The sequence below is a fragment of the Passer domesticus genome, chromosome 7 (genome assembly GCF_036417665.1).
Source record: "Passer domesticus isolate bPasDom1 chromosome 7, bPasDom1.hap1, whole genome shotgun sequence".
NCBI classification, from domain to species: domain Eukaryota; kingdom Metazoa; phylum Chordata; class Aves; order Passeriformes; family Passeridae; genus Passer; species Passer domesticus.
In genome coordinates, this window is record NC_087480.1 from 52,099,726 (window position 1) to 52,123,943 (window position 24,218).

Below are 24,218 nucleotides of genomic sequence, written 5' to 3' on the forward strand. Positions count from 1 at the left end.
CAAAGCATCTTTCTTGATAGCATCCACTCGGGTGCTGCCTACTTGTAGGGCACATGGGTGGCTCTGCACCCCTGTGTGGGCACAGCATGCCAGGCAGAACAGCACTCCTGGTTCAGCAAAGCCTCCCCTCCCTCCTGTTTTTGCAGGGCAGGGACTTGGTGTTGCATTGCTTGAAACAAAACTGGAGGAGAAGCCAACTTAGTCTGGGAAAGGCTGGGGAGGAAGAAAAAAAAAAAAGGTAGAGGCCCCTGTAATGACTTTGTCCTCTGCAATCCCCTCACAACAATCTGTTCATATTTAGGCCAGTGGATACCTCACTGTCTGTGAGCTGCAGCCCCCTTCCCTCACACTGCTCCGGGCACAGCTGTGCACTCTGCACAGCCCAGGAATGCGTAGTTTCCTCTTTACCAAGGTCCAGGGAAGTTCTTGGTGCCCTGTGTGCAACGAAATACAACTCTTCTTTGGAGCAGGGGTCCTTCATCCTGGATGACCCACGCTGCTCTCAACTAAGATAATCGTATAAATGAAGAACAGGATCTGCTGCTGTTGGAAGCAACGAGGAATCGATTCAGAGCTGGCTTGCTTGAATGATGCCCAGTATAAATACTGGAGAGCTGCAACGATTAATTGATCTGTCTCCTGAATGCAGCTGTGAATCATTTATGCTTTGTCAGTGGGGAGTGCAGTGCACAGAGGCTGCTTTACTCCCCATTCATATTCTGAAGGATAAAACTCCATAATAATGTGGAAGGGGAAAACTTTAAAATGAGAAAATACTTTGAGTGTCCTTGCAGTGTTGTCTGGGGCACGTCTCTCTTTATGTTTCAGATGTTGCTTTGTTTTAATAGTTAGAGAAGCTGCTTACTGCCCTTATGCCAGGAGCATATAATCTTCTGTGTTGTTAGAACAATTGAGGCTGTGTTGTTCAGCTGGAGTTTGGAGTTAATGGGTTGGTCCCAAGTGTAGGTGGGCGAAGTTGGCAATGTTTTTCTTCTTGGTGTTTTCAAATATTTTATGCTTGCCCAGCCAGTTCTGCTTTTACTCCTTACTCATACATTTCAGAGAGAGAAATCCCATGTTGATGTGCAGAATGAGGATGCTAGAGCCAGAAGCTTTTGAAGGAGTGCTGGATTTTGCATTAGTTTCAATGTGTGCATCAAGGAGGCAAGTTCCTAGAAGTTTCCTGGCCTCTCAGGCCATTTGTCAGTCTTCCAAAATTGGTGAATTTATGTGGGAAAGTTCTTGATTTCTGTGATATTTTTTCCTGCTGTGTATGGTGGTGAACTCATCCACTGTAATTTTTGGAAGTGAAAATGGTAGTTGCAGAGAAGTGTCTACTCTGAAAGAGTCATGTCACTCTTGGGATAGACTAACAACGACCCTGCAGGGAAGAGGTTTCACTGACTTGGCAGAAGAGATCTCTATTTCCCAAAAGACTGAGAAGCCAGGCATGACCTGTGCTTGTGATGAAATACATCTGCTCCAGATGCTGAAGAACCCTGTAAAAGCTGCCATCTTTCAGTACAGCAGTGCATGTCTTTGCAAGCAGCCAGATGAAACTTTTACGAGTAGTCCTGGAAGAGTCATTTTCTATGAAAGAAAACAAAAAGATACACTGGAAAACCTGCCCCTGAAGGTCACAGGATGAAGATGGCCACAGTTCAGTCCTCATAAACACTCACAAACATTTATACCAGTGCACAGGGAGAGAATTACATAGATTCAAAATCTTGGGGTCAGAGAAGAAAATCTCTGGACAGGTGGGCAGAGCCCCTCCTCCTGCCTAGCCAGGCTGTCTGCTGATTTGAGTAGGTATGTACCACATAATCTGCTTCCTGCAGACAGTGTGAAGACACTGATACTAAAGCTGACTCATGATTTTTCCTTATTGAAGATGAGAAATGGAAAGAGAGTAAACGAAGATGAAAGGAAAAAGGCAAGGGAACGGAGATGTTAGCTATGCAGATGATATGGATTCTGAGCTTTCAAAACCGTTTGAGCAGAAAAGACTGAAACATCAGCAGAGACGTGGGGGCCCTGGTGCCGGAGAGATCACATTTTATTTCACAGCCTCCTGCCTCAGCAGAGTAATCAGTTGTTAAGAAGGTCCTGTGATGGAGCTGAGCCTCTCCCTCCCCTCCGTGGCTGTGCCTGTGACTGATTACCTCTGTCAGGATTCTGTGTGCCTTCCAGTCTGAGCTCTCACCTCCTACTGACAGCCTGATGGACAAGCAAATGTGACCCTACCCTGTGGAGGAGCTCCCAGGGCTGTGCAGCTGCAGAGCTGGATCAGGGACCTGCAGCCCCTCTTGCTCGGGCCATGCCTGGCACAGCTCAGCCAGGTCCTGTGGTGGGCAATGGCAGAAGATTGATCTCTGTGCCTTGGGTCTTGCATAAAGCACCAAGAGAGGGCTTTTGAAAGGAGCCCAGTGCAGGAGCTGCACTCCACCACTACTTCAAGTCCTCTCCAGCTCAAGGGGATAGCGGGGCCAGGGGACACAAGCATTAAACTTGACAGGGGAAGACAGGGGCCCACCTAATTTCCTTGGTCTCCAGTCTCTGGGCAGCTACTGGATGTTAGGAGGGGCAGTGAGCTTTAACCCTGCCCAAACAACTTTGCAGGGCTGGCTGGGGACAGCTGGCTACACGGAGATCAGGCTTTGTGGAGAAGAGTTTCCTGCCACCTTCTCTCCCTGCTGTGCAGAGTCATGGCACAGGAAAGGTACGTGCTGCCCACAAGAAGAAATGCAGGCTCACAGGAAGGTGGTGTGGTCTCTGCAGCAGCACTTCACCAACCAGCATGCAAACTAAGTGCACATCCCACTAGCTTGCTCCAGAAGAGCAGGAAGAAGAAATGGCAATCACTTCAAGCTATTGGATTGAGATCAAAGGAGAAAGCAGAGGCTTCAATTCTCCCTGAGCAGTACCTACCCCAGGCACAACATTTACAGAAATTTACAGCCTCCCTCTTCCGTTGCATGATAGTCAAGGACCTTTCTCTGAATGCACTTGGAACATCTCATACATGTGTACTTATCCAGGTGGGAGTCTGGCATGGGGGTGGGATGTTCTCTGCTTCCTAAGTGGAACAAAACTGTAAGGCATCATCCAAGAGGCACTTCAGTGAAGGACCAAGATGAAGTTCTGGTACCCTCAGACCCCTCTGCATCTCATTGACCGAGTAACTGAATTTATGTCTGGAGTTCCACTGTTGCACCAAGTTACTGAAGAAGAGAGGAGAAGGATCTGCAGGAAAACCCATAGTGGCTTCCCATAGCTGGGACTGTTGAGGGCTTGAATCTGTCTTTTGCAAGAGCCTGGGTCAGGGAAAACAGCCATTCCCTGGTGAGACATGACTATGCTGTGTTGAAGTGTAAAATGAAACATTAAAGCATTGCAGCTGCCATAAATACACACTGTTAGCTTTAGCACTTCCCAGAGCCATCCTGCCTCATGCACACAGCCCTCTCTCAGTTCTTTTTATGACTGCTCCTGGGCTTTTCAGATCAATTTGTCTTACTGACCAACCTTAAACAGTTAAGAAGCAATTGAGCTAGTTTAAAGAAGGAAATGTTTTGATCTGTAGATTAAATTTTCGTAATGAAACTGAATTTCTACCAAGGTATTTATGCAGGCCTGGCTTTTCACAGTTGTTACTCCAGCACAGATCTCAAGACATTTCTTTGCACTCTGATCTAATGCAAGATTAAAGTCCACTGAAACATTAGAGCAAACAGAGTTTGAACATTAAACACTCAGTTTAAAATCCTAGGGCATGATAAACTCCTTGCTATGGTGTGAGAGGCCTCCTGAGCCCAGCTCTGCTCTGTTGTTCCTTGCAGTGAGGTGTCACATTCTGCTCCTGTAGCTACATGGAGGCAGGCTGGGGTGTTCCCAGCCACGTGGCTGCCACCCACCAGGGACATGCTTTTGTAGAAGTGATTACCAGGGCTCAGATCCTTCCTATGGCAGAACTCCTGCCAGCTTTTCCATCAGCAGGGAGGAGTGTGTGGCTGTTGACCGTGGTGTGGGCAGGCTGGCATGGGTGGGATGTAAACAGCAATGACTTGGGTTCAGCTATGTGTGTAACAGTGGAAATGGCACTGAGGTGTGTGTGGAAAGAGAGCTTTTAGTGACCATAATGCTTAGTGAGGGTCTTGGCTTTATAAAAAGTATGTAGGGGAAACTGGACTTCTTTGCTGAAATTTATTTAGGGAATAATTGTACTGCAGTCTCATGGCATCTAATAAGTGAACTGTAATAAAATCTTAGAGAAACATTTCTCCAACAGCTTCTTCTCTCTGAATTTAGAGAATAAAATAGCAAATGTTTTGAAAGTATGCCATGTACTTTACTGCTGAGGTGAGTAGTGTGCCGCTGTGATAGGCTGCAGCCTTCGAAAGCCACCTCAAATAGCCCGAGTTCAAAAGGCAACTTGTATCTTTGATGCCATTTAGAGCTTCTGTTGCACTTGCAGGTTCCCAAATACTTCAGCAGTGTTAGCTGAGCTTCCCAGGGTCCTGAGGAAGTTGGTATCTGAGCCGTTTCACAGCTGGCAGGTCAGGCTCAGAAGCAAGGTTTGCTAGGTCTCACACTGTGAATCAGGGGCAATAATAACTATCTTCACTTTCATCTCTGTGCTTGAACCCATGGACTGGTGCTTCCCCCAGGCAGATTTAGTAGTGTGAGCTGTAACACATCACCTTGGCTGAGAGAGTTCTGTGTGATCTCTGCAAGCCTTCCTTTGGAGCACCAACCACAAAGAACACTGCTGTGGGCATGCATGGCAGCAGCCAGGCTCTGCTGTCTCACCACCCCAATGCAGCTTTGATGCCCTACAACCCCAATTCCAGCCAGAAGATCTCAGAGCCTGTATTGAACTGCCATGGCCGGGAATCCATGTGAGCTTTTGGTGGGAAATTAGTTTGTGTAGAAGCTTTCCCTGCAGGGCTGCTATTGCCAAATGAGTGTTTGCCATTTGGTGTTGTGTAATTGGGAGTGAGAAGCTGTTTCCTCAGTACATGCACAAGCTGGAACCTCTCTCCAAGCCACGCACCACTGCTGGAGAGGAGCAGCTTAGTGTGAAGCTCTGTGTGAGATCTCAGCTTCTCTTGCACTGTTGATGACAGATGGCACTCTTTGGTTTTCTGAAGTCCCCAAAGCATTTTGCAAATGATACAGGAAAAAGAAGCTCTAGAAGTGCTGTATTGGTGCTTCCCTGCAGAGAGTTCCTCTGTTTTGTGTGTTGAAGTCTTTGGTTCTCAGCAAGAGATGGTGGCTGGAGGATCATCAGAACAGAAACTGGAGATCAGGCAACAGAACTGTTGTGAGTGTCTTGTGAGACAGCAGTCACCCTCAAAGCCTAGTTGGTACAACCTGTCCCTTCTTGTTTCTGCTCATGGAAGAGGCAGAAAAATGCAAACAAAGCCAGAAGGGGAAAGTACTGCAAAGTACAAAAAGTAAGGGGGGACTCTCCACCCGAGTAAGAAAGATGCTCTTTGTCTGTTTGTGTGAATGATCTCAGACTCATTGTGCAGGCTAGCAGCATGTCAAAAATTGCTCTATGCCGTTTCTTCCCTTAGCACAGCCTGTGTCAAGTGACCCTCTGTGTATAAGTGTTGTAATTCCCCCAACCCAGTTCTGCTAACCTCTGCTGTTGTCGTCATTGTCATCCCTTTCCTACACGTTGCCCCTTAAAATTCTGTGTCTCCATTTTTCTCTCCTCCTTCCTTTCTCCCTCGTCAGTGGAGAGCTGAGGACTCCGTGGACCATGTAAGTACCACTTGTGTGTATTCCAGGTTGGAAGAGAGGGGTTTGGTAAATCGATTTGTGAATTTTGTAGACACAGTACTGTCAAAACATTCCTTTCACTCCCTTAATGAGGCTGGAGAGTTACATTGTGAAACCTTCCACAAGCAGCAAATCCAGAGAAAATTGGCATTTAGATTGCTCCTAAATGCAGAAAAGCAATTGACATTTCCTATAATCTGTATTTCCAGCTTGTTGCAGTGCAGTTTTAGGCAGGTTCAAGTGATCAACTCAGGAGGCTCATCCTGCAGTAGTTGGCCCACCAAGTTATGTGGTAAAATTAGATACATAATCTTTAAACCACATTGATCGTAGTCATGAGAAATAACCTACACCCTCAACCATGACCTTTGGTTGAAACACAGATAGTAATAAGAAAACAATCACATTTAAACAGTTAAATTCAATTTTTCCCCACATAATTCTGAGCTATAAATTTGGAGGAACAAACTAGAAAATGACCTTTTTAGAGTCAGCAATTCAATTACGTGCCCTACTGTGAGCTTCCCCAGCACGATGCATTTCTCCTCCTGCTTTATACGGAGCATTCTTGCTCGGAGTGGCTTTGTCATGACAGCACTGTGTTTGCATTATGCAATCAGACCTTCTTTCATCCATCCCTCGTCTCTCTCCCCTCCTCCCAGCTTGCTTGCTTTGCTCCCGGTGGCATGCTTTTGCGTGAGAATTTCTCTTTGCATGGGTTTGGGAGGAGTGAATTCTCTTGGGACGTTCAGAGTCTGCAGGTTTTGTGAGAGTGCTTCCCCGCGGGTCCATTGGCACCGATGGGACTGTGCGTCCACTCACCCGCACACACCATCTGCTGCAGGGGCGGAGTTGGGATCGGACTCTGGTTCACACGGTGATTGTGGCGGGGTTCTTGTTGGTGCTTGTTGATACTTCTCTGGGCTGGCTGGTTCTGCGATGGTAACGTGGTGATTTTGATGAGTAAGCCTGGGCAGGTAACCTGAACCAGCAGCACTGACTGGAAATCAGCAGGTTTAATAGCGTGGGTGTTTGTGCGAGTGAGTGATGGGAGAGTGGCTGCACTCTGAGAGCCACCACAGGCACCCCTCGTACCCCTCAGGCTGGCAAGGATCCCCTGGGCAGAGGTCAGACCCCTGGAGCAGCTTCTGACAGTGCCCATGCTGCCTGTTCTCAGCAGCTCAAACTTAACCCGCTCCATCTCTGCTCGTTGCCTTGTCTGAAGGGGCAAATAACCAACATGGAGCCCCTGCCTCTGTTCCAAAAGCTTCCCCAGCCCCTTCCCCAGCCTGCTCATCTCTTGCTCCCTGACCCAATGGGTTATTAGTGCTAATGGCCCAGACAGTCCCACAGCAGCACAGATGAGCGCTGCTCAGGGGTACCTGCCCAAGCTGCTGGGAGCTGCTGAGCTCGCTGAGCTCACTCGCTTGCAGGCCTGGCCAGCCAGGCTTGGCACCAGTCACATTGCTGCTGGAGGCCAGGAGGGAGGAGCGGTACTCCTCTCTTTGATCTCAAATTGAAGTGTGGAGCCATGCCCTACTCCTGCCCAGAGGAAGCCAGAGCTTGCAGGGATGCACCCTGTGAGTCTGCCTCTCTCCCAGACCTCCCACGATGGAGGTTTTCCCTCCAGGTCTTGCCAGGGCCTTGCACTGACCTATCCCATCCCTGCAACCCAGTGCCTGGCAAGGAGGGTGAACATAATTCTTAGAGCTGCAGGTGCTCCCTGCCCGGGGCCCCCCACCTCTGCTCTGCCTCCCTGTGCTCCCCACGGCTCTGCTGCAAGACACAACTTTAAAAACTCTGGAATTATCCCCCAAGAGATTCTCATAGCCAGGTGAACTGGCTTTTGCTCTGGTTCACAGCTCCATAGTCCTCTTACTTAGCTTTCACACAGGACTATATCTGGATCAGATCTGCCTCTTGGCAGAAGCCGTGGGAGAGCAGAGCTGCTGACATGGGTTGCTGGTGGGTCCCTGGAAAGGCCAGGTGTTGAAGGCAGGGGTTGAAATGAGGAAGGTGAGTGTTGGAGTGGCAGCAGTTGTTTGCTGGCTCTGTGCAACATGTGTGTTTGAGCACGATGCATGAGTGTGAGCCAGGGAGTGTTGTCAGTGTGTTGCTGTTGGAGACACTGACCCTGGTGCCTTCCTTTGGCTCACTCCAGTAACAAGTATTTACTCTTCTCGTTTGCCTCCTCTCTGCCTCGTGAATGCACTCCCAGGAGACAGTCATTGGAGGCCTGCTGCCAGAAACCACCTACTCCGTCACAGTTGCTGCCTACACCACCAAAGGAGATGGTGCCCGCAGCAAGCCCAAAGTCATCACCACCACAGGGGCAGGTGAGTGTGGGGAGCAGGTGTCACAGCCTCATGGGGTGGTGGTAAAACCTCCCAAGAGGTGCGTGGGGAGCATGGCCAAGGCCAGGAGGAAGCAAGAGGGGTGGAGATGCTGCAGAGGTACAAACTCTTGTGATCTCTAGCCCATGCTTAAGAGACTTTGCCACTGGATCACCTGAGCAAAGTGCAGCAAACAGATGGAGATACACTACCAGGGCTGGTGAGAGAGAGCAGTGAAACTCATGGGTCTGAGCTCATCTGCATAGTCCAGAGACCTGGGAAGAGGCTCTCCCTCAGCTTTGGAGTCCTGGCCTGTCCTCACCTTGTTCCTTTAGGCAAGTGCCATTTCTTGCTTCCTGTGGTGACTGCAGTGCTGCCTGGAAGGGCCCCTGGCACAGCGGGCTCCTAAGAGGGGCTTCTCAGCTCCCCTCTGCCATTGATACTGCTTGCCTAGCTGAGCCTGGCTGCTCCTAGAGCCATAGTAAAACCTGGAATGCAACAAATCTGCCATAGAAGTGCTGCAGACACAACTTCTAGGTCCTGATGATCCCAGCCAGTTTGGTTCTGCTGTCTCAGTAGATCGTACCTGCGCCTGGAGCTGGAGCACCCAGGAGTCATCTGGCACTTCCCTCCAGGTGTGGTCAAGCTTGCCTTTGGCAGTGGTACCAACTAGTTGACACTGTCTTGTCCACTCATTAGCCTGTCCTGCAACCAATAATCCTGCTGCTTCCTCGCACCCAGCCACAGGAACAGTATTTACCAGTTGTTATGGGAATGCAGCTTGTGCAAACTGAGAGCGTTTGTTCCTGGTGCTTTTAAACAAGGAACAGCTTGCTATCTCCTCCACGCTGCATATGGGGAGCTCCAGAGGTAGTTTCCACTGTCACAATCTCAAATGCTGTCTCCCTGGTGCCTTGCCATGATGTATTTTCTGTTCATCAAATTGCTACAGCTGTCCTATAAACAGGAAGAGCTTCCTAAACATCCCAGTGTTGTACTGTAAACCACAGTGGATCTTCCCATGTTATGATGCACATTTTAAGGTTAATATTTGGAATCAGCTTTGAAAACACTGTGTCCCTTAATACTAGCTGCTGTTAGACATTGTATAATGAGTTCAAGGAGGATGGCACTGGCAGTGGGAATGTAATTGCCTGTAATATGTCTTAAATACCTACAAAACCGCCCTCAGGGCCTTTGTACAGGCTCGACTGCAGGCATGACCTCAAAGGGGAGCGTTGGTGTCGCCCTCTGATGGCAAAAAGCGGGCATCATTCTGGCAAATACAGTTTTCTCTTGTGCTCGACTGTGGGCTCATACATTTCAAAAAACTGCAAGGATATTTAACTAGGTTTGGCTGCAATCCCTTTTCTTCTTTTTTTTTCTTTTTTTCATATCTGTGGCCACATGCCTTTGATTCTGAGTATCTTCCCTATCAGTTGATTTGTTTACAAATCTGAGCTGATGTGAAGACGCATCCTTTTTTTAACTGAAGGAGATCAAGGTATTAAACCATCAATTTAAAGCCATCAGTTCCTAACCAGTGACGGCAACACCCCTTGACTTATGCAGCATAAGCAAAAATCCTGTGGAACGCTTGTGTTCACCTCTCCCATCAACACTGACGTCACGAATCTACTTCTCAACTAAACCAAAATATATTCTGATGGCAAACAGCCCACCCAGCTCTGCTCGCTGCCTCTGCAGATGGTAAAACTGCAAGGTTTCAGGATGAAATTTGTCTGCCTCCAGACAGACCAGGGCACTGGAATTGGGCTTCGGGGTGTCTGTTGTGCCTCAGGGCCAGCATGGCCTGGTGCTGTGCACTGGCTGGAGTGTCTGAAGACTACTGATTGGGAGGACGGGATTCAGATCTTCTCTGAGATAAATATGATGCTTTGAGGTACCTTAAACATTTCCTGTAAAAGGGGATGAATTTTGGGGCTGGATATGGCTGAATTTATTTCTGGTTTAAATGGCAGCACGTGGGAAAATGGCAACCGAGAGCTGGCTGGCTCCAGCTTCCCTCGCCACCGGATTAGGGTCAGTCTGCCTCTATCCCTGTGAATTGTCTGTCATCCTCTTCACCCTGTTGTCTGAACTTTCCCACTTTCCTCAATCCTCACGGACTGAGCGGCACGGAAGCGGTCCTTCCTTCCCCTCCTCCCAGGCTATAGATGGTCATTGTGTGTTTATGTTGCAGTCCCGGGGAAGCCCACCATGATGATTAGCACGACAGCCATGAACACAGCCCTCATCCAGTGGCACCCCCCCAAGGAGATGGTAGGGGAGCTGCTGGGTTACCGGCTGCAGTACAGACGTCTGGATGAGGAAAAAATGAACACCATAGACTTCGGGAAGAGAGACCATCACTACACAGTGACCAACCTGCACAAGGGGGCCACGTACCTCTTCAAATTGTCTGCCAAGAACAGAGCTGGCCCAGGAGAGGAGTTTGAGAAGGAGATCACAACTGCTGAAGATGTGCCAAGTGGCTTCCCACAGAACCTGCGTGTGGTGGGTCTCACCACTTCCACCACAGAAGTTGCTTGGGACCCCCCGGTCTTGGCAGAAAGGAACGGCAAGATTGTCAACTACACGGTGGTATACAGGGACATAAATAGCCAGCAGGACCTGGCTAACATCACCAAGGACACGAGTATCACTTTGACAAATTTGAAACCTGATACCACTTACGACATCAAAGTGAGGGCCCGCACCAATAAGGGGGCTGGGCCACTCAGCCCCAGCATCCAGTCCCGGACCATGCCTGTAGAGCAAGGTAAGTGCCCCTCTAACAAACCCTAACAGGAAGTTCTGCGTCCAGGACAGGGACCTCTGCTTTGGTTCATGAGGCTTCACTCTCCTCTGCTGTGACTGTTGTGATCAGGTACTGTGTGACTCCCTAGTCTAAAACTAGTTCAGTGAGGGAAAGCTTAGCGAAGATTTTCTAAAGTTGTCATTTGCGGGGAGAGGGCATTGGTGCCACCTTAACTGCATCCACAGGCACACTTGGATGTTTTATCTGTACATGAAAGGCTCTTGCTTGAACTGGAGCAGGTGGCTGAGTAGGATCATCTGCAGATCCAGTACCTGAATTACACTGCTGTTTGATCATGACGAAGGGCCAAGAGAGTGTGAGTGGAGTGGGGATAGAGAAAGGCTGCAGCTCAGCCTACAACTTCCTTTCTGTGATGCTGAAAAGTATAGTCAAAAAGCAGAACTCCTCTGGAGACTGTAGACTTGGTAAAAGGCTGCTGGTCTCTTCTCATTTCTTACTTCTCTGCTGCAGCTGAACTCTTTGACCTCTGCTGCTGAGTTAGACAAAGAGACTCGGAGTCGAGCTGCCGCCTGGCTCCCTCCTCACTTGGCTTTACAGTGCTCAAATATCTTGTTTTTCATTCCAGTGTTTGCTAAGAACTTCCGTGTCAATGCCGTCATGAAAACATCTGTGTTGCTGAGCTGGGAAGTGCCTGACTCCTATAAATCTGCAGTGCCTTTTAAGGTAAGAGTGGGATTTGGAGGACAGGAAGCTCCACCTGTAACAGTGAGCAGGACAGTGGATAGCAGCATCAACTGGGTCCTATCAGTCAGGGGCTCACCACTGTAGCTCCATGATGGTGGTCACACAAGCTTGTCCTGATGCCTGACATGGAGCTGAGGTGTGAAGAGTTATAAATCTGATTTAATCACAAGAAATTAGCAGGACAAAGTGGTCTGAAAACCAGCCAGTGAATAAAACTAAGAGTAATTCCTTTTACTACAAGTCCCGTCTCAGACATTATATCACCTTCATGAATTACTTCAGAGCATCAGGGCAGATGCATAATCTCCGGGAGTGAAGGGGCAAAGCATCATCAAACTTCCTGAAGGTCTTAAGGTGTGAGTGGCACAAAATGAGTCAGTACAGCAGGAACTCTGCAGGAGTGCTGCTCTGTTTTCACCAGTACAGTTCTGGATGTGGTGTCATCCAGCAGGCTGCAGAAAATACTGATGACCCTGCCTTCCTGCTCTTGTCTAACCCCTAGTACTTGAATGTATAAAAGACTGGAGTTTGTAGATCTCAGTGCAGTTTCTCTCCATTAAGAAACAAGACCAACATGTCACATCATTGAAGATAATCTTCCCAGTCTCAGCACCAATCTGCTGCCTCTGCAAAGGTGCTGGGCTGGAAGCAGTGTGACTTCTCTTTCTTCTTGCATGTGTCCCCTGCCATGCTGTGCCTAAAGTGCAAATACGAGGCCTGCATGAGCTGTGGGGGATCCATGGCCAGGGGAATGAGGAGAAATCTTGAACTGCATTCACATCAAAGTATGTGAGTACCTCCCCTTCCCTGTTACTAACTCTCCTTGTTTAAACCCTGGAGCTGAATTACCTTGATCAATAGCAGGCACTTGTTAACATACAGTTTAGCTGAAGCAGACAAGGCTTTTGTGAAGACCTTGTGGTATTCAAAGCTCTCCCAGATGTAGGGCACGTTAGGATCAGTGTTCAGATATCTGGCTGCAAGGAGCTTCACAGAGCACTGTTACTTGGCACTCGGCTGCAGAGGCAGTGTGCTTCATTTGGCCTTGTCTTGTGGCCCAAAGCCCACATTGCTGTCTGACAGTGCCGTGCTGGAGAGGGACAGTGTGACCCTGGGAGCATTACTGCCCCACAGGGAAGGGGGAGTGGTAGCCTGGAGGTAGCCAGGAGCCAGGGATGTAATGCTGATGCCCTGTCTGTCTCCTCTCCTAGCTGCATAGCTGTGATTGCTATCACAAGGTGACTCAGGATCTGCCCCTGCTGCAGGTTAACCCTTAGCTGCCATGGGAGATGGCATTAGCCACTTAATAACTTAAGAGCAGTCATGCAAACCGGAATGTTAGAAGGATATTTTTCTAATAGTGCCTGCTTTTTATGAATATTCCCAGACTTGCAGACCTATGTGAGTCAAGGCCAGGAGCTAAGAGGGTCAGCTCTAACTCGTTGATGGTGCCAGTTGAAAGAAATCCTTAACCTTCAGGATTTTGTGTTTTTATAAACAAGGTTCACCTCTCTCCTCTAATTCAGGCACATGGGATGCTGAGGCCAGAGCCTAATACTGTAACTAGCATAGCAGATAAATCTCCATGGGAACAATTAGTATTATCTACACTTGATAAACAGTCTCATGCTAAATCTATGTCCCAAAGGGTGTCATATTCTACTTTAACAGATTTAATTAAAGTAGATATTGTTCCGACAATGAATAGTGAGGCACAGGCAGGACTGGTGCTTTTTTTATTAGAGAATGAACTGAGACCTTAAGATTTTTCATTGCTGCCAAATCAATAATGAAGTTTTGAGATCTCTTTGGGGAATTTTCACAGCTTCTTCTGGTCCAGGAGATAAATTCCTTGTAAAATGTTGCCCAGCAGTTGTGGTGGAGCAGAGGCACTATTCCTTTTTTTATTCCACCTGCAGAAGGCTGTTGTTGAGCTTTCATGGAAAGTGCAAGATAGATACAACCTTCTCCTTGGGGAAAGTGCATTTTCCTGAGATACATTCTTCAGCTTAAGCGTGGGACAGAGGATATATTGGTTAAAGGCAGCATTACAAGGTATTTTAGAAATGGGCAGAAGGAGCAGCGCCTTTTGAAAATTATAATGATACAGGTTTGGAAATAACCCCTGAGAATGCTGGGCAGTGCTTTCTCACAGTGTGTCCCATAGAATGTAGTAATTACTCCTGCCTGGAAATACTCCAGCCTTGTCTACTTTTCCATCGAGTTGTTATCTTTCCCAGTATTGCACACTATGTGTCTTTTCATCTTTTAGTTCAATACATTCTGTACTGCCTTGAAATCAAATATGAGAACTTCAGCAGTGACATTTGGACCTACCTAGCTTTGCAAATCTTCTCCTGTGAGTAGGAGCAGCAGAGATGACATTTTACAGCAATCTATAGGCTAGTCAGCACTGTTTGGCAGTTCAGAACCCTTGGGCCAGAATTGCTCTGGTAGTTACCAGTGGGCCATGATGCAGCCTCTAAATAGCATTCCTGCTTGAGCTTCCAGGCATCTTCCAGCTGCACATGAATGACTGTCTCTGAGCCCTTACATTAGTGTAAGGTTTACATAGAGGCCTTAACTAATGGTGCATAACATTTGAGAAGACAATGTGTTGTGGCAGGTAGAGGGACGTGGAACTGCTGCAGCAGCTGTGAAAAGGAGGGATGTCAGAGAATGCTTCAGGAAAGCATTGCAAATGCCAATTTCACTGTCTTTGGATGCAAACTCTTGTGCATGGCAATAAAAATCATCATCTGGTGTTAGCACTGATTCGGAGGCTGTGTCCTTGCCAGTTACAGTGCAGAGCAGGCAGGGAAACTCTGAACTGAAATGCTTAGCATCTCTTCTGCCTCCTCTTGCTCTAGGAAAATGGCTCTGTCCCCAGCACAAGCTCATGTGCAGGCAGTTGGTGGGTGTCTTCCCTAGAGCACACTGAGAAGCAGTTGGTGATGCCTTTATTAGGAAAGAATTCGTAATGAGACATCTTATCCAAGAGGCAGCAGAACTCTGTGGGCTTATCATCCTTTCAGCATAGGTTTTAATGTTGGAAGTTTGGTTTTGTTCAAATCTGTGTGGGAGCACATGAAAGAGAGGTCTTGCTGCTTCCACAGAACATGCCCTGACTTACTGGCATCGGGTGTATCTAGACCCGTACTATTGCAATGTCATTGGAAGGGGTGGTGCTGGTCCAGACAGCAAAGCTGCTAAGATGATTTGAAGTTTAGTAGTCCTGTCTTTGGTGTTCTTACTTCTGTGTCAGATCAACTACTTATCTGATTCCAGTGCTGCAAGAAGCATTTCTTCATTTTGATTTTTCACTCATTTTAGCACTCAGCTGATGCACATGTCTTTGGAGAAAGGGATTAAATAAAGCCCAGGGGGAAATACCATTAAGAGAAGTCACAACAGAAAACAATTCTCTCTGGCTGTTCTACTATGCTGCCTCTGACAGCCTTTCCCACATGTGGAGCAGCAGCAGGGCCTTTGTCCCTGCCAACCTGTTGCTTTAGTTACTTGATGCTTACTTTCATAGTCCGTTCCTGAAAACAGAAGCACGTCAACAAATGAGATTGATTGCCTCTCTCCTCCATAGCTGGCTTCTCTCTGCTGGTGTGTTACCCATTAGGAGTCTTTTCTCAACAGCAAAAAAGCTGGAGCTCTTTTCTTCCTATCCTGATCTCCATGCAAAGTGACATGGAGAGGATTGAAGCATGCTGCGGGTATTGCTGTTTGGATAACACAAAAGCTGAGCTGCAAATTCTAGGCCTAGCCAGGTCCTTGTGCTCCGCTGTCCTTCAGATCTTTTTCCAGGACCTTTCTTTTCCTTCCATCTCCAACACTGAGCATTAGAGCAGTGCTAATCAGCTGCCCTTGTCCTAGAAAGTGGGCAGCTTTCTGTGGAGTTCAGCCACCTGCTGAAAAGGGGACTTGAAGGAAAGTTTGGTCCCCCCCTTGCTGCCAGTGTCAGCCTGAAGAGTGGCCTCAGCTGGTGAAAAATTATTTCAAGTAATTAGTTTTCCACAGAACTGTCTTCTCTCTCTTTCAAGGCCACTGTTGAAACAAGCATATTTTACTGTGGGGTCTCTGCCTGCAACGCCAAGTAACTGTCATGGTTTAACATGCTCCAGCTCTACCATTGCCAGTTTTTGGCATGCTGTGTCTCTGCACCACTGTCAGAAATACAGCACTCCCCTGCCATGCTGGACAGTCACCTGGTGCAAAGAAATGTGCTGCTTTTTCACAGCTGGCACACAACCTATGGCCTCTCTAGCTGTGTACACCCCATTGGTCTCTGTCTCTGGGAACTGTGTGAGTTCCTGCTTTGCAGAGGCGACACCCAGGGTTTTGGGGTAAGGAGTTGTTCCAGTAGGATCAGGATCAAGGTTCCCAGGGCAGATGGGCTGCTGGGTGCAGCTAATCCAGCAATGCCCATGGGGGAGCTGTACCTGGGGGAGCTGCGGGTCCTGCATATCTACAAGAGGGCATTGAGAAATGTTGTCAGCTGAGGGTCCACGGGGGGAAGCTGTGTGTGGGGGGCTGCCCACTGCCCCCAGCCACCAGTGCCTCTGCCCTGCCCTGCCCACAGCCCCTCGCTGCAGGCACGGCAGGGAAAAGCAGCTCCGACCTCCTGCCCACGGCTGTGTGGCGCCAGCATCTGTTGCCATGACGACAGGGTGTCACACCTGCAGAGCCGCCATTCTGGGTACCAATTTGTGAGCCCTGTGCTGGATTTGTCAGATCATTGGTGAGGCGTGTAACCCCCCGGTCACCTTGCTGGGAGGGGGATGATCTGCATTAAGCATCCAACTAGGCATCAGCTGGTAGACGTGGGATTGACACCAATTTAAGCAGGCAGGGTTTTACACCACAAGCCTATTGCGTGTTGTAGCCTTGTGAGAGAAGAAACAAAGACCCATTCATTTCCACATGGGGGCAAAGCACAGCCATCTGGATTCCTCCCTCAAGTAGGTACTGAAAAGCAGTGCATGTGGCACCACCAGCCTCACTGCTGGCCCTGGCCACCCAGGCTGAGATGACCCCTCTGTGCTCCATCACTGCTAGGCACAGGGAGCACAGCTCACCCTCTGCTGGGGGTTGCTCTTCTTTAGCTAAAGATTTATGGCTGTTTACAAAGCATACAGTAGCCAAAGCACCTGAGGGAGGGCCCAGAGCCAGACTGTCATCTCTAGCGCTGCTATTTGGAGTGTGAGTTTGCAGCAGCAGCTGTCAGCTGCATGAACATGTCCTTTTCCTGTTTCAGATTCTGTACAATAGCCAGAGTGTGGAGGTGGACGGCCACTCGATGAAGAAGCTCATAAGTGACCTCCAGCCAGACACGGACTATTCTTTTGTGCTAATGAACCGTGGGAGCAGTGCAGGGGGGCTCCAGCACCTCGTCTCAATCCGCACTGCTCCTGATGTCTTGCAAAGCAAACCCATTGCCACAAACAAGTACATACAGGAAGGAAAATTCACACTAACTCTTCCCAAAGTGCAGACCACTGTGCCAGTTCGGTAGGTGCCATTCCTGGGTGGAGAAGGCAGGGTGGGGGGCTAGGGGTGGGGAGAGAAAGGCAGGACAGACCTCTGCCAACGTGTGGATTTTGTAGCTTGGGAGTGAATTTCCAAGCAGGCTTTGTTACAGAGGCAGGCATTTACTCATAATATGGATCATGGTCTTGGCTCTTTCTGAGCAAATATTGATGTGTAATAAAATTAAGACAATTCTCTGACAGTTTGCCCTCACCCTGGTGGGTATACTCCAGATGCTACCGGCAAAAATACAGTTGAGGATCAGGAGGGACTTTCTCTGACACTGTATAATATCCTTTAAATAAATAATGCCTAAAGCCTCAAGGAGATTAAAAAAGCGAGTTTGTGGAAGTCTTATTCGTTACTGTGGTATCCTTGAGCTGAAGCACAATTTCCCCAGGGTTCTTGCTACAATCCGATTATATAAATGTCCTTCTCACAGCTCCTACACCACCCTCTGGAACCCAGTCTGTAGATCTTCATTATCCTAATGAATGGTAATGGCAGTATTCTCTTCTCTGGTGCAGCTGGAAACCAGCCTTTTCCTTACTGAGCTCTTTTGCTGTTTAAAGGGCGGGGAAAGGAGTAGGTCATCCTTGAGTCATACAGCACACATTATTTGGTGACCTGCCAAATCGTCAGGGAGACCATTGGGAGATCTGCCAATGGTCAGGGAGCCTGAGATGGCTCAGGGTCCAGTGTTTACACTTCTTCCTTCCTTCCCAGGTGGTACTACATTGTGGTTGTGCCAGCAGACCAGAGCACCAGCACGCTGACTGCTCGGTGGCGGACGCCTGATGAGATGGAGCTGGACCAGGTAGGAGCCTGCAGCAGCTGCTGTGATGGAAGTGGTTCCCAAACAGCCCAGCACACTTTGCCCAGGCCTCCTGGCAGCATGGAAGCAATAACACAGGTGCAGGCTGCACATCAGAGATGGGGGCTGTGGGACGGATGCCCACTCAGCCTTTCTTCTTGACACTATGTAGGAAGGAGGTTGGAGTCAAGCTAAGGAGGAGCCACCTCCCAGAATGTGCCCCCTTAGGAGACCACACTTGAGTGTCTCAGAGCTCTGGCCAGATCCTGTCACAGGTCTTACAGTCCTTGCAGCCTTTTTCACATTAAATGACCATGCTGATATTGAAAACAAGCTAGGATAGAAAACTATTGGTTTCAGTTTATTAAGCTTTTTTTGTCAGGAGGCTTTTCCCTCTCTGGACAGGACCTAAGCCTGCAGTGTAGGTAAAGAGTTCATTCTTGTATCTAACAAAACCCACAAAGCTCCCTTCACATCTTCTTGTTAAAGGCTTTGAGCATTCACCAGCCATTACCCCAAGAAGCAGCTTGTCCTGTGCTGGGGGTGCTCTGACACCCGAGGCGTCTGCAGGTGTCAGGAGACTCCCACACAAGGGCTTTGTGGGCTCTTTCTTCCCCATACGCACCACCGCCCCCAAAGTGTAAAGGAAAAATTCCAAGAAATCACACTCAGAAAGATCCATTAAGATAACAAAGTTGCAAGCTTGTAGCACTCAGAAATGACAGTCAGAAGCTGCAAGTCAGCTTGGTTTTATTTACACGATCACGCAGTTGAACCCATGAGGTTCCAGCTCCACAATGGGTATTTGTGGTTCTGTTCTGCAAATGAAGCACAGCTGTGTGATGGAGAACCATCACCCACAGGTCTCCTGCAGATTTTCATTGCAGAAGTTTTCCAGCATCACAGATGTCACAAGGAAAAGAAGACCAGCATGGTTTTCAGCTTTAGATGATTGAAAGCTATCGAAAGAAGTAGTTTCTGTCTCTGTCTCACCCAGCCTCAGGCGAATTATTTAAGCCAAAATTTTCATTAGCAGCCAGTGTCTTGCATATGTGATGTTTTTGAGTGCTCAGTTTGAGATCCTGGAGCTCTCATTTGCAAAGCCTAAGCATGCCCAGCTGCAGAGAAAGTCAATAGGAGCTGGATAGAGTCAATGCTATAAAGAAAATACTAAGTTTTCTTGAAAAACAAAACAAGCTGATGTCTTTTCAATTTGACATTCAAATTTAGTGGACTTTTTTTACATTAATGTTGCAGTGTTTCTGTTCTTCATCTGTAAAATTGGGATAATCACTTTTATCTTGACTCATATGGGTGTTTGGAAGATAAGATCATTAATGTTTGTGAAGTACTTGTAATAGTATAGTGATCAGCACCATAGAAAAGCCCATGAGGAAATTATTAATTTTGTCTTCAGAGCTGGATTTGAATAGTAAGCAATAAACAAGGCCTCAGGCTGCATAATGCAAAGAAGAAAACAAAATGTGGAATATCTGCTCTTTGATTAAGCACTGTCTGTCCTGTGTGTTGAACAAAGCAGGGGACTTAGAGAAAAGATAGTCTGACTCTGTAGTCAAGGGTGCAGCACACTGCACATGCATAAGACAGCTGAATTAATTTTGCACAGGGAGTATTAATTTTCTAATTTTTCAGGATCTCAACTTTGCAGGCCTAGCAGTTTTCTGATGCAGTCTTTTGTGTGCATTACATGTACAAGTGACAGAAGCCTCCAGCAGCCTTAACCACAACTAGAGCCCTGTGGTTTTATGTACATGCACATAAAGCTGCACTTTCTGCTCCGAAGAGCTCAGCTGTAATCTCAGCCAGATGCAAGAGATGGGTGTAGGAAGCAAACTCCACACTCCAAAAACTATCTTTCTGCTTTTTCCCTTTGGGATTACAATGACATTTGTGAAACCAAGATTTCTCCAGCCTCTTTTTTTTTTCTCCTCCTTAGGAGGAGTAGGCCCAGCTCAGCAGTGTGATTTTGTGTGCACATCACCATCCCTAACCCTCTGATGTTCCCCATCTGCCCTGACAGTGTTGCCTTGATAAATTTCTGTGTGAAATGCATTTCATCCCTCCTTCTTCATTTTGAATTAGAATTTCTCTTCCAAACTTGATGTTCTTTTTTATTCATTGGGAAAAAAATCTTTAAACATTTGAGTCATTCTTAGCAGTGCAATTGGATTTTTGTGCATTATATCCTTTTTCATTAACTTGTGGCTATGAAATTTACCAATTTTACTCTGAACATTCCATGAAATCTGTTACTATTCTATGTGGTTTAAACAAAGCTCTGCCTGCAGCACGGCAGCAGGTGAGATACAGGGGCACTGACAGAAGGAAAAGACACGGCAAATGTCACTTTTTCCCTAAACATCAGCATCAGCTGTAATTCACATCCAGTGTCCTTAGAGAATGTGAGTTGCTGTCCAGACCAATAATTAGGCCACAGAACATGGCTTGGTTCTCTCCCAGCCCATTGGGATACATGACTCAGGGGGACAGTCACAGCCAGGCTGTCTCAGCCCTAACATTTACCACATCAGCTTCCCAGGGCTCAGGACACTTCCAAAGATGAGATCCTAGTGGAAGTTCTTGCAGTGAGGTTCAGTGGACAGATGGCCCAGAAATCCCTAAATGGATAATACTTGCCTCTGGCTCCTTAGTACCACCAGATACAAATCAAACCCAGTTACCTTCTCCTCCCTTCCCCTCACCCCTGCCGAGTGCTGCAGCCAGGAAGGTGACAGCCTGAGGTGGTGTCATGCTGCCAGCAGTAGTGATGGCACTTTGTTTGTCCCCAGCTGCTGGAGGCCATAAGCCAGGGGAGTCAGAGCAGGCGGCAGCGACGCCAGGCAGACAGGCTCAAGCCCTACATTGCTGCTCAAGTGGATGTGCTGCCTGAGACCTTCACCCTGGGGGATGAGAAGAACTACAAAGGTTTCTACAACAAGCCTCTGTCTCAAGACCTGAGCTATCGCTGCTTCGTGCTGGCCTCGCTGGAGGACGGGGACACGGTAAGGACTTTCTGGGGGGGCACAGCCTGTCCTAGCAGAGCTGAGCTGGGCTCAGTGCAGGCAGGGTGAGCAATTGCTGCAAAGCAGGATGACAGCTTTTTCTGTGCAGGAAGGAGGGAGGCTGCATTGCTGGCCTGAACGAGCGGAGGCAGCCGTGGGAATTGACTTGATAAATGGTGTTTTTGGAGGGAAATGGCACCGTGTGTTCCACATAACAGATGAGTGGGGAGGACAGTGTCAACACACACGTTCTGCACAAGCTCAGTTCTGGCTTGCAGGGCTGTGCTCAGAACCTTGGCACATGGTTGGGATGGGTTCTCATTCTGCTTTGGTTCAAGTGTCTGTAGAAAACAGTCCACAAAATCCTACCCTGCACAGTGACTGCTGATACTCTGCAGTGAACAGGATGCTCCCCCTGCAAACCTGCCCTCACAGGTGCTTCTCTGCCCAGAATTTCACTTTGAGATGACATCTGGAGAAGCCAACCTGTCACCCATCACAGTGGATTATCAGCAGGACAAAGGTGCACGCTTCCCTGCTGTGTGGGGATTCCTCTCCTGCACGTCTCCCTGCTGGAAGCCAGCAGCACACTGGGCCTGGGCACAGGAGGGGCTGATGCAATAAGCAAGGAGCAGTGCTGCAAGAGCTAGACATCAATGTCCAGCTGTAAACACAGGGCAGGAGTGGTGGTGGCAGCAGTAGCAGCAGCCAGTGTGTAAATAATGGAAATAATAGAGATGCACCGAATCATTTGGTTGGATTCCAAGCTGTGGCTTCCTTCCTCAGCCTCATTTACTTGTAATGGCTAATTAGGGCTGGTCAAGTTCTTCATTACTCATCCAGCTTATGTGTTCTTGTGGCAAGATGTGCACATCAGTGAGGGAAAAAGAGTCACAGATTAACAACAAGGTAAGGCAGAGGCCTTGAGATGACCACCCTGACAATCCCTTTCAAGAAGAGGTGACCTTAACTAGTTGATCTCAACTATAATCATCATCTCCTCACTACCATAGACCTGCCACAGCCCTCTAGTAAGCCACCAGCCAGCAGTAGCTCTCCTACACACCTCCTATATACCTGCTCCTACAGACCACCTTTCTGCATCCCCTGCGGCATCACATCTACTTTCATTTGGAGCATGAGGCACTCTCCGAGGCTGTGCACTGTTTCCCCCACCCAGCTCCTCTGAAATTGCTGGCTAAGTGTCAGCAGGAGAGTATAACGTTGCCCTTCTTTAAAGGCAGAGGGAATGTGGTTGAAACACTGTCTCTGGGAGCAGGGCACCGGCACCTCGCAGTCTGCCTTTGGAAATGCCACTGAGATAACAGTCCTTCTGATCTCTTCTGCATCTGACTTCCCTTGGAAGATAATGCCTCTAGAGTGTGTCTGAAAAAATATGAATCTTTGCCCATTACACAAAGCTTTGGAGAGGGTCACACCTTGCTGCACACATGAGTATGTGCTCCTTCCCTCCCTCACCACCAATGCACCTTGACCTTCCTGGGCAGTGACAGGCAAAACCTTTTTGCTCCCTCACAGAGTAGCCAATTGCCCAAGAAAGGGGAGTCACAGGCTTTCTTGTCTGTGCCATGCTCAGAGCTGTAGCTGGCTCTCTGCCCTGTTGTTTGAACTGGACATGGGTGTAGGAACAGTCTGATGTGTTGCATTGGTCCTGTGCAGACATCCTCTAAGAACAGCATTAAACCAGGAGCTGGCAGCTATTTCAGTTATTGAAACAGGGTCTCACAGGGTTGAAAGGTTTCACAAAGTGGCAACCACCCCTCACACTTCTTTCCCAGACAGTGGCACCTCTGTTGATAAGTCTGAGGAGAGCAGCTAGGATGCTGAACTAGTGCATGCTGCCACAAGGATGTCCCAGATAAGAGCATTTTCTGTACTGCACACATGTTTGAAACCAGCCTGGCTGAGATCAAGGGCACCTGTGAGAGATCAAGATGTGCATTTGTGTGACACCAGTAGGCTTGATTTTTCCCTTTCTTCTCCTCACATATGTTGAAGACATGAAGTGCACGTTTAAACTCCAGCCTTAAAGCAGGAGATTTATAGATCCACAGGCACCTTTTCTGTGACCAAAACTTTCTATGGCAGGAGCAGAGCTTTCTAACTCCTTAATGCCTGGCAGCAGGTGCTGCTCAAAAACCACAGGCACAGAATTGATACAGCTCTGGCCCTCTCAAATAGGTAGAAAGGATTTGTTTTGCAGCATTTAACCCTTCTGACCCAACAGCGCTGCACGGTGAGGGTGCAACACAGCTCCATAAGCCTTAGAAACAGCAGCAGAGCACCAGGTGTGGTGTCATTTTTCTGCAGGAAGGGTTTGGGTCTCTGCTGATTCCATCTAGCTAGTGGGGCTAGAAAGCTTTCCCTTCAGGTTATAAATCACTGGGCTGCCACATTGCAGAAAGGAAGGGAACCAGTACGAATGAGCCTCTTTCTAAGGTCTGTTTATCAAAGACATCAGGTAGAAAATGTTCCTGTCATTTCATTCCTTTAAGGAAGCCCGCCTCGCCCAGCAGGGGTTTTCCTAATATAACTCTATCCTGAAGAGATGTGTTGATATCAGCACAGCAGGTATTGTAAACCACTTAGGAATCATCAGCCAGCCTCATTGTGCAATTGTTTGGGATTCAAAAGCTTGTGATTTGGCTCCAAGAGAGTCCAGGGCTAGCAGGTGGCTCTTAGATGGGCTTCTTGAATTTTGCACCTCCAGGTCAGGTTTGTCAGCCATGAAGGTGCTGGCCCTGGAACTGTTTCACACCAGCAGAGTTGCTGGCACCCAGATTGTGTCAGGCCAGGCAGAAACTGTTGCCACAGCCTGACCTCCACTGGTGCCAAGGGAGGGAGTATCTCATGGTGTGTTGCTGGGGTTTGAGAAGCGTGATTGATCTCTGCTAGCCAGAAGCAAGGGGAAACCTCAGCATTTCAGGGACATAGCTGGTGCTTTAGCATAATGGATGCTTGCTTTTCTCTCCCTCTCCTGCCTGTGCTGTTCAGAAGAGATATGCAGCCAGCCCCTACTCGGATGAGATCGTGATGGAAGTGGCATCAGCGAAGCAGCAGGATGAGCCAGAGATGCTGTGGGTGATGGGACCCGTCCTGGCTGTGATATTAATCATCATCATTGTCATTGCCATACTTCTCTTCAAAAGGTGAGATCCAGTGTGGGACATGGC

The 24,218-nt window shown here is 48.2% G+C and overlaps 1 protein-coding gene across 16 annotated transcripts in view; it reads left to right on the forward strand.

The window, feature by feature from the left end:
- PTPRF (protein tyrosine phosphatase receptor type F) overlaps positions 1–24,218 on the forward strand; it is a 375,635-nt gene that overhangs the window by 316,117 nt on the left and 35,300 nt on the right. For 7 of the 16 annotated variants that reach the window (XM_064428625.1, XM_064428623.1, XM_064428629.1 and 4 more), the window contains 8 exons: positions 5,746–5,772; positions 8,009–8,126; positions 10,327–10,905; positions 11,531–11,628; positions 16,916–17,169; positions 17,914–18,004; positions 20,812–21,024; positions 24,040–24,194. In XM_064428625.1, the coding sequence (XP_064284695.1) occupies positions 5,746–5,772; positions 8,009–8,126; positions 10,327–10,905; positions 11,531–11,628; positions 16,916–17,169; positions 17,914–18,004; positions 20,812–21,024; positions 24,040–24,194 (1,535 nt within the window). The remainder of the gene's footprint in view (positions 1–5,745; positions 5,773–8,008; positions 8,127–10,326; positions 10,906–11,530; positions 11,629–16,915; positions 17,170–17,913; positions 18,005–20,811; positions 21,025–24,039; positions 24,195–24,218) is intronic. The other 9 variants (XM_064428628.1, XM_064428630.1, XM_064428632.1 and 6 more) reach the window with 3 other exon arrangements.